At 49.2% G+C, this 15056-nt stretch overlaps 1 protein-coding gene across 1 annotated transcript in view; it reads right to left on the bottom strand.

The window, feature by feature from the left end:
- Nucleotides 1–5457: 5457 nt before the first annotated feature.
- B3GNT9 (UDP-GlcNAc:betaGal beta-1,3-N-acetylglucosaminyltransferase 9) overlaps nucleotides 5458–15056 on the bottom strand; it is a 109897-nt gene continuing 100298 nt past the window's right edge. Inside the window, exon 2 of the mRNA XM_086947676.1 lies at nucleotides 5458–7249. Coding sequence (XP_086803802.1) covers nucleotides 5959–7182 — 1224 coding nt within the window. The 5' untranslated portion in view covers nucleotides 7183–7249 and the 3' untranslated portion in view covers nucleotides 5458–5958. The remainder of the gene's footprint in view (nucleotides 7250–15056) is intronic.

Genomic DNA, 15056 nt, shown 5'->3' with positions numbered 1-15056 from the left:
CACGGATTTTGCCGCTATCGCCTGGAATTTTTTCGCTTTTGAGATAAACGTTGCTAATAGCACGTTATCTCAGCGATAAATTCCAGTGATGCGCGGCGATAAAAAAATAGCCGCTAAGCCTAGATAGCGATAAATATCGCTATTTTTTGATAAAATGCTCCTGAATTATCCTTTTTGCCTCTAAACCAAAAAGGGTTGCCTGGACTCTCCGTACAGAGTTCCTCGTTTTGGTATGCTATATAGAGAGCCATCTACCTACAGCCCACAGCAGTCCTCATCCCACTGAGATCTTATATGGGTTTCTCAATATTATAGGGTCCTCATAATTACCATTTTATGCAGGGTTTTCACAGGAGAGATGGACAGAGGGTGCATTAGCAGTACTGTGGCAGATGCTCCATCCTAGACAGGAAGGATTCACAGCAGAAAAGAAAACGAAAACTCATCCCAATAATATCCCAGCATCCCAAGTAGATACAAGACAAGGAGTTCTCGGTGATTGGCTCCATGGCCACTGGTGAGGTCTGTGCTGATGTTTATTGAGACAGAAGACATTGAGGACTCGACCAGTGGCTTCCTATGGCCACATTCACAGATGCCAAAGTTGGCATCATGAGGGCAGCAGCAAAGCGTTCACATCTTTCTTTGGCTTGAGTTGTTCCACCAATATATCGACATTGTTATACTGAATTATGCCTACAGTTATATTTATTGTTTTTGTTCAGCTTTCCTCGTTGCATGACCGTGCAAGTTTCACAGTTTCGAAGGTCTAATACTTAATAGTGTGTACAATATAAACCCTTCTGATTGGACTGTGTAGGGGTTCTGCTCGTCCACCATGATCCAAACAGATGTCAGCTTCCCTTTATAGTGTATTGCCAAGAATTCGTCCCAAACATCTGTACCAAAAATGTTACCTCCTCAACAAAATGCACAGTGGAGAGGCAACTTGGGCAGAAGCCGGGGACCTGCGGTCTGCTTCATGAATCTTGCAGAATTTATTTCCCCCACTTGAACACTGAGCTGAAAAGCCTGCAGCTTTTCCCAGATCTCAAACTCTGTTACAGGGTTAAAAAAGTAATTAAAAAAAGAAACACTTTGGCAGCATCTGGCAATGATTTTATATCTCACCAGTTGCCAAGTTTGAGAAAATGATTTTAGAACTCAACAGAGCCCCGGAAATGTCTGCTCATAGTTCAGTGTGTCCTTAATTAATCGTGATACACTTGTGACTGATGATTTTCAAGGTAGAGACACGTGACAATAATGTGTTTTGGGGCTGTCAATCCAGCATCATAAATTTGAAACATTGAATTTGAATTACCACAATTTATTTACAACTTATGAAAGGATCCTTTTTGTGGGTTGGAATGAGGCTTTGCAGGGGGCGGCCGACTGGAGGGAGGCTTGCCCCCCCTGGGAATTTTGGGGCCCCGGGAGGAAGGGGAGGGGGACGAGATAGGCAGGGGACAGAAAGGAGTTTTGGGCTGGTTGGGCTTCTTGGGGGGATTTGGGCTTCCTTGGGCTAGCTTTGGGCTGGTGGTAGGTTTGGGCTCCTTTTGGGCTGGTGTGTATAATACCGGCCATGTTGGGTCACTGTCCACCATTTTAGGGACAGTGACCCAGCAGTGAAGTTTTTGTGAGTGGTTAATTTGCTTGTTTGCAGTGTAGGGTTTATAGGCTTTGTGTTAACGGCGGAGGTTCGTAGTCAGCGGTGGTGGGCTGGAGGCGTGAAGTTTCGAGGCGGGAGCAGCGTTTACCTGGCATGGCGGAGGCAGCGATGTCGGACCTTCGAGTCCGGGAGGCGCTGCGCCTCCTGGGTGACACGGGCAGGATGGACCTGCTGAGAGGCGATATTCGGGTAAGGCCTCCACGGCGCGCTGCTGATGGCGCGGCGGTTGCGGCTTTTGAGCCGCCGAGATCGCGGATGCGGAGGGTGGAGAAGGGGGGGCAGGGTTGCGGAGTGACGCGCGGCGGCGGTCGGCAGGCGGCTGGGGCACCACGTCGTGGGAAAGGGCCTGGGAGGAAGAGAGGAGGGGCGTGGAAGGCGCCGTTGACATTTGTAGAAGGGGCGTGGGGGAGCTGACTGCGGTGTAGAGGTGGGCGGGGCACAGGAGGGGGGCGCGGGGGGAGCGCGAGGAGCAGCCAGCGGGGGGCGGGAGGGGTGCTAAGGGAAAGAGGAGGAGTGCCCAGTTGGAGGTGCGGGCAGGGGGGGCAGGAGCCTGGGTTGCAGGAAGGTGGTGGGCTTGGGGGGGAAGGGGTGATGGGGGGTTACCAGGTTTGCAAGGTGGGGGGAGTAGGGGGGTGGGGGGCGGGGGCCGGTCCTGGGAGCAGGCGGGGGGTGGGGCTGGGGGCCAGAGGGAGGGGGGTGGATCCCCATTGCTGATAGAGGAATCGGAGGGGGGGAGAGGGTGAGCTGGATTGGGGGTCATCCTCTGAGGGGGAGGAGGGGGACATGGTGGGGACTAGCAGGCTGGCGTCGCCGCGAGGACGCGGGTGGACGGGGGGATGGGGGGGTGAGGCGGGGGCGGCCGGGGGGCCGGGGAGGGGTGAGGCCTGGCCACGGGGGTCGGGGCGGAGAGGGGGTGGGAGAAGAGAGAGGGAAGGGGGGGTGCAGGGAGTGTGTCAGGCTACTCGGATTACCAAACGGAGAGTGGGAGAAGGGAGAGCGTAGACTTGGGGGCGCTGATGCAGGCGTGCAGGGACAAGGCAGGCTTGAGCAGGGTGAGCAGAGAGTTGGAGTCGGAAGAGGAAGGGGAGCTTCGGGAGGGGGAGGGGAATGTATTTTGCAGGTACTCCCCCGGCAGACGGTGCCGCGAGTGACGGCCCCCCCAGCGGAAATGGTTAGGCGGCGGGATCCGGTGCGGACGCCTGCCTTGACGCCAGGTAAGATCGGAGCACAGATGGGGAGTGGCTTGGGCGGGCCTCATGGAGGCCGGGTGACTGGAGGTGCGGATGCCGGGGGGGGCTATTCGGGTGCGCCTCAGAGAGGCCAGGTGTCTGTGGGTACGGATGCGGAAGGTGGGGAGTTGGTGAGACTGGTGACGGGCAGGTATGTGATGGATGCGGGGGTGGGGACGGGGACGGAGGGGGTGGCGGGAGACGCGGCGTCGGCGAACGCGGGGACGGTGGATGCGGCGAAGTCCGGAGGAGCGGTGGCGTCTGGCGGAGGGGCGAAGGAGAGTTGTGATGTGCCGGTCAAGAAGATGCCGTATATGGGGATGGCGAAACCTCTGGGGGCGCACTTGTCACTGGCAACCAAGGAGAAGATCTGGAAGGGGGAGTATGTGGAGATTTTGAAGTTGCTTCACAGGGAGTTGATGGCCAAGGAGGGTTCGAAGGAGGAGGAACAGGAGTTAGCTAGACGCCCCAGGGTACCTGTGACCATTGAGAATTGGTCGGCGGCCTTCCTTATTTACGCTAGTGTTTACTGCGAAAAGTATCCTGGCAGGTCGGTCACTTTATTCAAGTATATGGATGTGGTGCGGCGGGCACACGTGACATACAGAGGTTATGCGTGGTTGCATTACGACGAGGAGTTCCGGGCACGCATGGCTTCCGACCCGGAGGCACAGTTGTGAGAGCTGGATGCAGACTTGTATCAGCAGACGATGAGTGGGGCAAAGTTTTGCCGCACCATCTACACGGCCAGTGGGCTTCCGCTGGTGTTGCCCCCCTTTGCGGCCCGCCCCACCCGTGGGGGGGTGGGGCGGGGGACACCGGAAGTACAAACCGCGTCGGGGCCTGCTGGGACTTGAATAGGGGTTCCTGTCTCCGGCAAGTGTGCAGTTTCCGGCATGAATGCTCCAAGTGCGGGAGGAGACACCCCGTGGTGGGCTGCTGGGGGCTCGGTGGAGGGCCCGCACAGGGGCAGCAGTCGTCGCCAGCTCCCGCTGGAGGGAGAGAGGGCGGCCGGGGTGGTGCCATGAGAAAAGGCTCGTACACCGGTTAGGTTGGACAGGCTCGAACCTCTCTTGGCGGCTTATCCGCGGGCGGACGATGCGGCCGTGCTGCGTCAGGGTTTTCTGGGAGGATTTTTGGTTGGGGTACGAGGGTCCGCAGATCGCTCAGTGGGCGAAGAACCTGAAGTCCGGGAACGCGCACAGAGGTATCGTCCGGGAGAAGCTTTTCAAGGAGGTGAAGGAAGGGAGGATGGTAGGGCCCTTTCAGGAGCCACCCTTGCCGGGCTTGATCATTTCCCCGATTGGAGTGGTTCCGAAAAAGGAGCAGGGTCAGTTTCGACTGATTCAGCATCTGTCATGGCCAGAGGGCACGTCGGTGAATGACTACATCTCGGCAGAGTTGGCATCGGTGTCGTACTCGTCTGTGGACGTAGCAAGGAGATTGGTGACGGCGGAAGGGCAGGGTGCACTCATGGCAAAATGCGATGTCAAATCGGCATTTCGGTTGTTGCCGGTGCATCCGGCGGATCAGCAATTGCTGGGGATCCAGTTTTATGGCCTCATTTTTGTGGATAGGGCGCTTTCCATGGGGTGCTCCGTGTCATGTGCATTGTTTGAGAGGTTCAGCTTCTTCTTGCAGTGGGCTTTTTCCTGGCGCACAGGCTCTGAGACGGTGACGCACTACCTGGACGATTTCTTCCTGGTGGGTCGGCCCAGTTCGACGGACTGCCGGCAGCAGCTGGACAGTTTTACGGACTTGATGGGTTACTTTAGGGTCCCCTTGGCACCGGAGAAGACTCAGGGTCCCAGCACGGTGCTGTCCTTTCTCGGTATAGAGCTCGACTCAGTGGCCATGGAAGCACCCGGAGCTGAGGTATGGGGACGTGTATTTTTTCATGGAGAATGGCGTTCATTTGTCACGATATGGGATGGAGCTCTACATTGTGCAGCTGAAGGAGGCGGTAGATAGGGCGCTTGGGGTGCGCAGGTATCCGAAGGTGCAGGATCCTCGAGGGGGGTCGAAAGCCGTATGGGTCTTTCGAGTGGCGCTTTTTCCTAGTTGGGGGGGGGGGGAGGTAGGATAGGAGGAATGAGGTTTTCTGGACAGAGAGGGAGGTAGTGTACATATAGCAAGTGTTTAAACAGTTGAGGCAGGCGTTTGGGTAGTTGGTAATTATGTATATGCTGTTTGTGGGGGAACATTTTAGGGGTGGGGCGGGGGTTGTGGCAGGTATGTATATATTTAGTTAGGCCTAGTTTTGTACGGCAAAGGCCAAGGATTTGTTATTGTGGTATGCACCTGTTCCCAATAAAGTGGCCTTTATCACACACCTTATATTGTCTCCGGTCAGTCTTCCCCCCCCCCCGTCTCCCGATGGGCTCCAATGTATCACTAAACAGCACAGGTTCCCTTCCCGTGCTTAGCTGGGGACGCACACTTGAAGGTGCGTAACAAAGTCTTTCGAGTGAGACTTACAGATATTAGTAGAAAAAAATAGAAAAAGAATCAGCAAAGTATGGGCGCTGGAAGAAATAAGCAATTAGGCCGCCAATGCTGAAAACATAATTTAAAAAAAGGTCCGTTTACAAATTTTAAAACCTTTTATCGTCTGTTATGAAAAATTCCTGTTTATCGTATGACAAGTTCCTTTTTTGCCTTTTGTACAATGGATTTGTGTGTAGCTTAAGGCTATGTAATATGTTTGAGATAGGTTATTTCCTAATGTACCTATTGGTGTGCAGTCGTTTCATGTGTGTCTTTTAGTGCAGAATGTGCTTTGTATTATTTTCTGTTGCTAAAATATAAATTATGAAAAAACCTCTAGCAGTCACGTTGCAGGGCACCCTGAAATTTGAAGCCACAGGTCTACATATCATAAATAAGGTTCTTATGAAATCAGACAGAATTCATTCTCTAACACAGGATAGATTTTCCCCCTGTGTTCTGCTAGTGCAAAGAAGACATCCTAAACCTACGAGCATTTTTCGCTGGTCTAGTTCAGAACAAGTTCCCAAAAGTGGTATTGTCTATACTTCAGAGGTACAAATGTCCGACCTATTGATTCAGTGCTTTCTTTTTCCTTCTCCAATGAAAAGACCTCCTGATCCGCAGCTTCCGAGAGCAGGATAACTGCTGGTTGTGAAGAAGGTTCCACATCAGCCAGATCTCAGCTACTTTTAGACTATGCACGACCATGAGATCCTTGTAGAAGCATGGGTCAAATGTTTGCATGTGGGGTGCCGCTGACGGTCTCGTTATGCCGAAAGTCTTGAACCCTTCATGCAGAATAGGTTTAACGTTGATCCGCTGCAAGCACATGCCCAAAAATACATCGTCAATGGGGAACAGCTCCACTTCTTCACAAGCCTTGGATAGTTTTCTCATTGTTGTCCCAGACATCACAAACCCTCCACCCCCGGCATAGGCTGGATACATCCCAAGGCCATACATGGTTTCTGGAATATAGTATTTACTCTTTCTTGACCGGATGGGCTTGGCGTGGTTTATGATGTGGCCAACAAAGAGGTCCTCAGTGGGAGGGTGGGCTGCCAGAAAATTGATTATGTTCTCCACATTGACAAACACATCTGCATCTCCTTTGAAAACAAACTTTACATTGGAACAGAACTCAGCAGCCCACTTCAGGAAGTGGACCTCTTTTAGGGTCAGATTGAAGAAAGTATCCATGAAGTCCCAGAGTAGAATGTCTTTGTAGGCCTGGCTCTCTTGATGCAGCAGGGTCTCCCACATGCTTACTGCTGTTCTATTCCTAGGAACTCCCAGAAGAAAAAGTCTGCGGACAAGCAGGCCATTAAAAAGACCTTCCCGGCCCCATGTTTTACGGACAATTTCACGCCTGTCGAAATCTTCCACCACAGATTTAATGGCAATAAGGAGGAAAGGACCACCTGGGTACTTCTTGCATTTGTTGGGTTGATTCACAAGTAGAGTATAATTTCTGTCATCCTTATGCCTTAGATATTCCTTGAAGTCAAAGGGAGACACTGTCGGTGCGGCAGAGACAGTAGGCAGGGCCTTGTAATCAACCATTGATTCTGGTTTAGACTCCGGGTCATCCTCCACAAATTCCCAATCCTTGTGTGAGTGTTTAGCATGGACTTGTGGGCCTCGAATCACTGACTTAGCTGTAGGTGTCCAATTCCTTTTTTCTTCCTTCCCAGGAGTAGAAGTACTCCCAAAATGTAAATACAACACAGCAAAAAGTCCAAGGAAGAGGACAAGGGTGCACAACGCATCCCCTTTTAGGTGAATTCTCATTGTCTCCAGAACCTGTTTCGGTATGTCAAAGGCTGCTTTTTGCAAATTCCGATGAGCCCATTTCCACCTGAAAAATAGAACAAATAATCTATTAAACAAGGAAATATATAAGTGTAGCTATCCACTCTGTATATTGACAGAATAAAGAATTCCTCCAGTGGTAAATTGGAGTCACTTCTACCCGTTCAGTCCTGTTCAACTGTCAATACAAGCCCTTTCTCAGTAGGAAAAAAGTCCCCAAAAGGAAGAATAGTGAAGATAATGTTATAATCCATACCTATTCGAGTAAAGGCCATAATATATATATATATATATATATATATATATATATATATATATATATATATATATATATATATATATATATATATACATATATATACATATACTTTAAGTATTCATTCGCATTTGAAGATGCATAGTGCAACGATGACTCATCAGCAGGTGTAACTTGGATGACTTTTTACAACAGTTAATCTTGTACAGGCTTAAGTAGTTACACATGCAATACCACACCAGGAGCAGAGGTCCTCACCCTTCTCTGCAACCAGGAGCTCCACCAATAAATCTCTATTCGCATAGCAATCACTTTGAACCGTTGCATCACAATTAACAAAGTATTGCCACCCCATAACATATATATTTAAGGTAAGTATTGAATTATTGTTTGTAACTCACATCCACGGACCTCAATATATTTATATTGTCTATGTCCATAGAACATGGAATTTAGAATAGTCTATCTATATATCTATATGTATATCTATCTATTTATCTACTTACTGTGAGAAAGTGGGTTACTAGTTGGGGTGGTAGTTGAGCTGGTAGTCCACCACAAGTAATAATGACACTATCCTTCTTAGTTCCAGTAAAGGTTTCAGTTCTTTAAACAGGAGCTCGACCCCAAGGTAGCTATGGCGCCAAGCACGCGGTCGTAACATAAACAAATGTGGAAAGCATTTAGAAGTACCAAAATGTTTGAAGAGTTATAAACAAAACACAATGCAAATGCAATTAAAAGAAGTAGACACTATTGTAATGAACGAAATGACACAAAATTACAAGGATCTAATAAGAGGACCCAAAGAGATCGATTTTTTATGTTTGGATTGAATTTTAGAGCCAAAAAATGCAAAGCGTCAACCACCGGCAACTTGTTGTGCTGGACAGGACAAAAGATAAGATTTAAAGCAGAATACAATACTGGGCAGGTCAGATCCAAGGACAAGGATGGTCGCAGTCAAAGAGGTAACTATGAACTTAGAAACTTTTCTGGAGAAAAAGTTGTTGATGAGCCATCGGCAGGACAAGCTCGATTCAAAGTGGGCCTCGATGATGGTGGGTTGCTGAAGAGCAGGGTCTTGGTGCAGTCATCGACAAAGGCGGGAAGAGCTCCAAGCAGGTGGAGGCTGTGCCCAGGAAGGCATTGACGTTGATCAGCTTTGGCTGGGCGTCACTCTCTGATAAGCACTCTACATTAGGACTTGAACATTTTTCTGGAAGTCAGATCTCATTAAGTGAGAAAAACCAGCAAGTTGGATCTGACTGGCAATTCAACTCCCAACTTTTGCTCAAGCAGGAGTTATAGTTAATTGAGATAACTATAACCAGTGAGTGTAGGAAAGTAGTATCTCCTTCTTATGGTTACCCCCACTTTTTGCTTTTGTCATACTGTTTTTGGCTTAGTCTGACTGGGATCCTGTTATTCAGGACCCCAGTCTATATGCTTTCTCCTATAAATTGCAACGCATGTACTTTAGGTGCACTCCACTCAAGTTGCTTTACATTCCTTCATGATTACGCCTGAAGGCTGCTCTCCATAGCTACTACTAGGCTAGCTTTCAATAAAGCTTATCTTTGGCCTCATACATCATAAGGGTCGTGTGAACTGGTACAAGGTGCCCACTTTAATTAGAGGACAGCATATACCAACCCACCTTCTCACAGTGAGTTTCAGTGGTCTTGTTAACTTTAACTGAAATTTTCGTGTAACTATAACATTCCTTTAACCTTTGTTTTTTCAGTGAATTTCTCAGTTTAAAAAAAATGTAAGGTAACATACTATTAGAATTCTTAGCTATAACATTTCACTAACCTTTGGTTATTTCAGTGAATTTCTATATTTTGTTTTTATGTAAAGTAAAGTGTTGATTTCCATGTGGGGTTGAGCATAGGGCTTGCAACAGCAGATTGCAAGCGTCCTACCCCTGCAGCGTGTGGCCTTTGATCGTGTGCATCATGCAGTTAGGGACAGGACCAGGCCAGACGCCAGAATCTGTGCCCAACCCTTGCAGGCTGAGTATGTGATGTTGCGATCTAAAGGGTGTTATTTTAAGTAAGGCAAACTTACTGACTTTGTCAAAGGGTCACAACACAAAAATAAAACAAGCACTGGCAAAGCTAATAGGTCTGGTATTCACCACCAGCCTGTTGCATTAGGCAATTCTTGTTTTATTCTGTCATGGTTCTTTCAAAACTTGATTGCTGAGGAAGCTACCTGCCTCTCATCTACATAAAGAAGAATATTGACTGAAAACAAAAATATTGTTTTCACTCTCAAAAAAGCATACATTATTACCATAGTAGCTCCTGACACTGAAGAAACTACTGCATCTGTGGATGGGCTCCTTTTGAAAGGCAGCATGCTGTACAGTAGTAGCTGGTGTTGATTAAGAGTGGTGAGGCAGGGAGGGGGTAAGGGATCGGGGGACGACAAAATAAAAAATTAAAAAATATAATTAACAGGCTTCCCGACTCCACTGCAGCCAATCCTGGCTCACCTCTCATGCTGCTGGTGCTTTCTATTCAGAACGCAATCCGGGAAAGTGCTGATTATTTCCTTCTCCAACGACATCGAAGAAATCACTAGATTTTTGGAGCTAGGGAAGCACTAATTGGCTCTTATGGTTAACTCCAGAGTGCTCAAAGGTTTTTCTTGTCAATGTTTACAAGACAATACACATTAAGGTCCACAGTGAGGACCTCATGGGATACATAATTTTAGATACCATTGATCCCTACTCTCCTACATCAAGGGAGAGACATTATTTTTATAGCAGGCTGTTTTGAAATTCCTTAGTCCTGAAGAAGTGATGTGTTGTAAGTACAAACCCTCCAATAGGGGTTGAAACGTCGATGATAACAATAGGTGTTCGGTCCTAGTGTCTTACGTACCAACACCCAAGAAATGAGGGCATATGTTTGAACACATAAACAAAGGATATAGGCATGCCAAATTCAATTACCTTTTCTGTGTTTGTTGATAATGTCAAGTGTCTTATTATTATTTTGTGGATTATGTTCCATGTATAGTACCTTGTATATGGCACTTATGTATGTAACCTTGTATATTGTGTAACAGTCCTGTGTATCACCTAGATATGCTTGTTTTGTTCTACACGACATATGAATACTAATATATTGTGCAACGTCTAAATACTTAATGTCAGCCTCCTTCTTACTGTCTCTGTGGGTATCATTGTTGATTTTACACCATTGATTGGTTCTCTTAGGTGATCAGGATAAATCTAAACTCTTCAAAGAAAGTCAATCAATCAATCAGTGACACTTATAAAGCGCGCTACATACCCGTAGGGTCTCAAGGCGCTGGGGGGGGCAGGTCGGTCGGGAGGGAGTTCCAGGTCTTGGCGGCCAGGTAGGAGAAGGACCTTCCTCCTGTAGTCGCTCTTCGGATGCGGGGGACGGCGGCGAGGGCGTGGTTGGCTGATCGGAGGTGGCGTTTGGGAGCGTAGAAGTTGACTCGGCTGTTGAGGTAGCTCGGGCCTTGGTCGTGTAGGGCTTTGTGTGCGTGGGTGAGGAGGCGGAAGGTGATTCTTTTGTTGACGGGGAGCCAGTGAAGGTCTCTCAGATGTCCGGAGATGTGGCTGGTTCGTGGGATGTCGAGGATGAGTCTGGCTGAGGCGTTCTGGATCCGCTGGAGTCTCTTCTGGAGCTTGGCGGTGGTACCGGCGTAGAGGGCGTTGCCGTAGTCCAGTCGGCTGGTGACGAGGGCCTGGGTGACGGTCTTCCTGGTCTCGGTGGGGATCCACCAGAAGATCTTCCGTAGCATGCGTAGGATGTTGAAGCACGCCGAGGAGACGTTGTTGACTTGCCTGGTCATGGAGAGGGAGGAGTCCAGGATGAAGCCCAGGTTGCGTGCATGGTCTGTCGGTTTGGGTGCGGTGCCCAGGGCGGGAGGCCACCAGGAGTCGTCCCAGGCGGAGGGTGAGGAGCCCAGGATGAGGACCTCCCTCTTGTCCGAGTTCAGTTTCAGGCGGCTGGTCGTCATCCACTCGGCTACCTCTTTCATCCCTTCGTGCAGGTTGGCTCTGGCGGCGGCGGGGTCGTTGGTCAGGGAGAGGATCAGCTGGGTGTCGTCGGCGTAGGAGATTATGCTGAGGTTGTGTTTGCGTACGATGGCCGCGATGGGGCTCATGTAGACGTTGAAGAGGGTGGGGCTCAGAGATGATCCTTGGGGGACGCCGCAGATGACTTCGGAGGCCTCTGACTTGTACGGTGGTAGGGGGACTCTCTGTGTTCTTCCGTCGAGGAAGGAGATGATCCATTCCAGTGCCTTGTCCTGGATTCCGATGTTGCTGAGGCGCCGTACTAGGGTGCGGTGGCAGACCGTGTCGAATGCCGCGGAGAGGTCTAGGAGGATGAGGGCCGCTGTTTCTCCATTGTCCATCAGGGCTCGGATGTCATCGGTGGCGGCGATGAGGGCGGTCTCGGTGCTGTGGTTGGCTCGGAAGCCGGACTGTGAGGGGTCGAGGGATCCATTCGTCTCGAGGAAGGCGGCCATCTGCTTGTTGACGGTCTTCTCGATGACTTTGGCTGGAAACGGGAGGAGTGAGATGGGGCGGTAATTCTTGAGGTCGGTGGGGTCCGCTGTTGGTTTCTTGAGTAGAGCGCTGAGTTCGGCGTGTTTCCAGCTCTCAGGGAAGATGGTGGTGTCGAAGGATGTGTTGATGATGTCTCGCAGGTGGGGTGCGATGACAGCGTCGGCCTTGTTGAAGACGTGGTGAGGGCAGGGGTCGGTTGGTGATCCGGAGTGGATGGAGTTCATCGTGCGGATGGTGTCTTCGGTGCTGATCGGGGTCCAGGCGTGGAGGGTGGTGGTGGGGGGTGGTTGCTCGGTCATGGTGTGCGTTGGTTGGTTGTTGCAGCTGTTGTGTATGTCCGCGATCTTGTTGTGGAAGTATGAAGCGAGGGAGTTGCAGAGGTCTTGCGATGGGGTGATGTCGTTGTTTCCTGCGCTGGGGTTGGAAAGCTCTTTCACGATGTTGAAGAGTTCCTTGCAGTTGTGTGCGTTGTTGTCCAACCGGTCCTTGAATGCTGTTTTCTTGGCGGCGCGGATCAGCTGGTGGTGTTTCCGGGTGGCAAGTTTGAAGGAGGTCCTGTTGTCCGGTGTCGGTTCCCGTCTCCAGACTTTCTCGAGGGCTCGGCAGTTCTTCTTGGAGCTCTTGAGTTCGTCGGTGAACCATGGGGCCTTCTTGCTGCCGGGTCTGCTAGGCGGGGTCCTCAGTGGGGCGAGTTCGTCCGCGCAGTTGCTGATCCACTTCGTGAGGTTGTCGGCGGCCTGGCTGGGGTTCGCTGAGCTGGCAGGAGGGTGCTGGCTCAGGGAGGTGGCGTACACACTTCTCTGCAGAACCCACTGTTAGTATATAGTGGCAGCATGTAAGCAGCATCAGGATTGGCCTGAGCGCCGTGAATTTACGCTCCCCATTAGTCTGGGAGCCAGTGTCTGCTGTCTCCAACCCGGCAACGCAGCTGAGGTTGGAAACCACTTCAGAGCACATGACGGTTTGGCCGTCCTGAGAATGCAGTCCAAACCTTCATGCGCACTGATAAGGGTGCCCACCACTCCTCCTGCAGCCTGTCATCCCCCATGGCCCCACCACCATTATTGTAGTTTTATTTTCCTTTCCTGCTGCTTTGAGGCAGTTGGCGAGGGCGCAACACTCCTCCGCCATATCGGAGGATCCGCTGCTGATGCTGTAACTCAGTGAAGTCAGACAATGGTTAGAGTGGGCTGACCCACTGCCCCAAGATGCATGCTGGATTGGGTGGAATAAAAACATGAATGACACAGCAACAGTCTAATGCATGAAGTCTGTCTGAAAACCCCATAACTAGGTTATACACACACAAATGTCCGTCAAATCAAAAGGTCTTAACTAACACAAGACGAAAAAAAGCTAGTTGGTCTGCATTGGCAGCATGGCTCTTGGTAATTTTTTTTTGTAATGTTTTCTTTAGTACAAATACATAGAAAGGGTTGAAAAGATAGATAAATAGAGAGGCTTGCAAAGACAGATAAATAGAGTGTGTTGAATAGATAGATTGTGTTGCATAGACAGATTGCTAGCTAGATAGGTAGACGGTTGCATTCATAGAAATAGTTGCATAGGTAGATAGAAAAAGAGGGTTGCATATATTTATATATATATTTTGGACTTTTTCATCTGAAGAAGGCACACGCCGAAACCGGTTATGCTTTTAAATCCAATAAATAGCAGCCTCAGAATGCCCCGCTGTGTCCCTTGATTTCCCGGGAGGAAGGAGGAAGTGATTTGATGTTTAACGCTCTGCCTGTGGGGCGTACAAAGGGCCCATTCGCAACAAGTGGTCACGGAAACATGGGCAATTACTGAAGTTAAGCCAAGGTGTTGGAGTATCCATGACCCGCCACTACCACTTACCAGGAGCCAAGAAGCTGCTGTAGTACATCGGGCCAAGACTGCTAGGTGAAACACTGTCACTACACTCACGTTTCCTACTTGTGTCCATGGGAAGTTTGTGGCTGAAAGAAGGGAACAAGAGGCGGACATTGCATCAACATCGCGGTGGCTTCCCAGAGCACCGGATTGCTTAAATGATGCATTGCTGCACTGATAGTCCCCGTTATCGGCGCAAGCGGGAGAAATCCAGTGCAGGTGAGGCTCCTAAACCACATGGAGGAGGAGCCCATAAAACAATGTAAAATGGGGAGCACGCAATTTGGATTTTAGCATCTGAAGAAGGCACACGCCTAAACCGGTTATGCTTTTAAATCCAATAAATAGCAGCCTCCGAATGCCCCGCTTTGTCCTTTGATTTCTTTGACCGGGAGGAAGGAGGAAGTGATTGTATATATATATATATATATATATATAATTTATTTATTTATTTTTGCCCTGTACTCGACTAGATATGGGTTATAACATTATCTTTACTATTCTTCCTTTTGGGTACTTTTTTCCTACTGAGAAAGGGCTTGTATTGACAGTTGAACAGGACTGAACGGGTAGAAGAGACTCCACTTTACCACTGGAGGAATTGCGGAGGTAACTCCAAAACACGTAGTGGATTCCGCAAAAAATGAAGCAGAAAGCAATGCACTGATACTGAGGAAGAAACTTGAGAAGTTACGGCGGAGTGAGATTTCTAAATGGTGGGAGGTCAAATCTCTAAGCCGTTATCTAGATGTAGGAAGAATTTCCAGAGGCCTGCGTGTTTTGACGGCTCCCACTTATGAAAACCCAGACCCCGAGTGTCAGAGACTGTCCGGGACTATGTGGGGAACAGTCAGGGACCTGGGCAAGGACTCTTTTTATAGATCTCAACCCTAAAGTAGTGTCTTTTTATTGTTGCAGCGTCTATTTTGGTCCTGAGGAGAACCCCGCCACTTAGAGGGGTTTGAAACGCGTCAACCAACTTGGTCTCGTATCTTATTTAAACTTCTTGTTCCACAACGGTTGTTAATGATTAGTAAGAGATGTGGACACTCTTTTGATCAGCGTTCTGCAAAGACTTTGACATTGGAAAAACGCAAAAGGATTTTCTCCCTGAGTTCACAATTACAGTTCCACTGATACTGAGACCAATTATTGTTT

Source organism: Lissotriton vulgaris, chromosome 12 (genome assembly GCF_964263255.1).
Source record: "Lissotriton vulgaris chromosome 12, aLisVul1.2, whole genome shotgun sequence".
Lineage (NCBI taxonomy): Eukaryota > Metazoa > Chordata > Amphibia > Caudata > Salamandridae > Lissotriton > Lissotriton vulgaris.
Note: the sequence above shows the minus strand (reverse complement) of the source record. Positions and strands in the feature narration are given on the sequence as shown.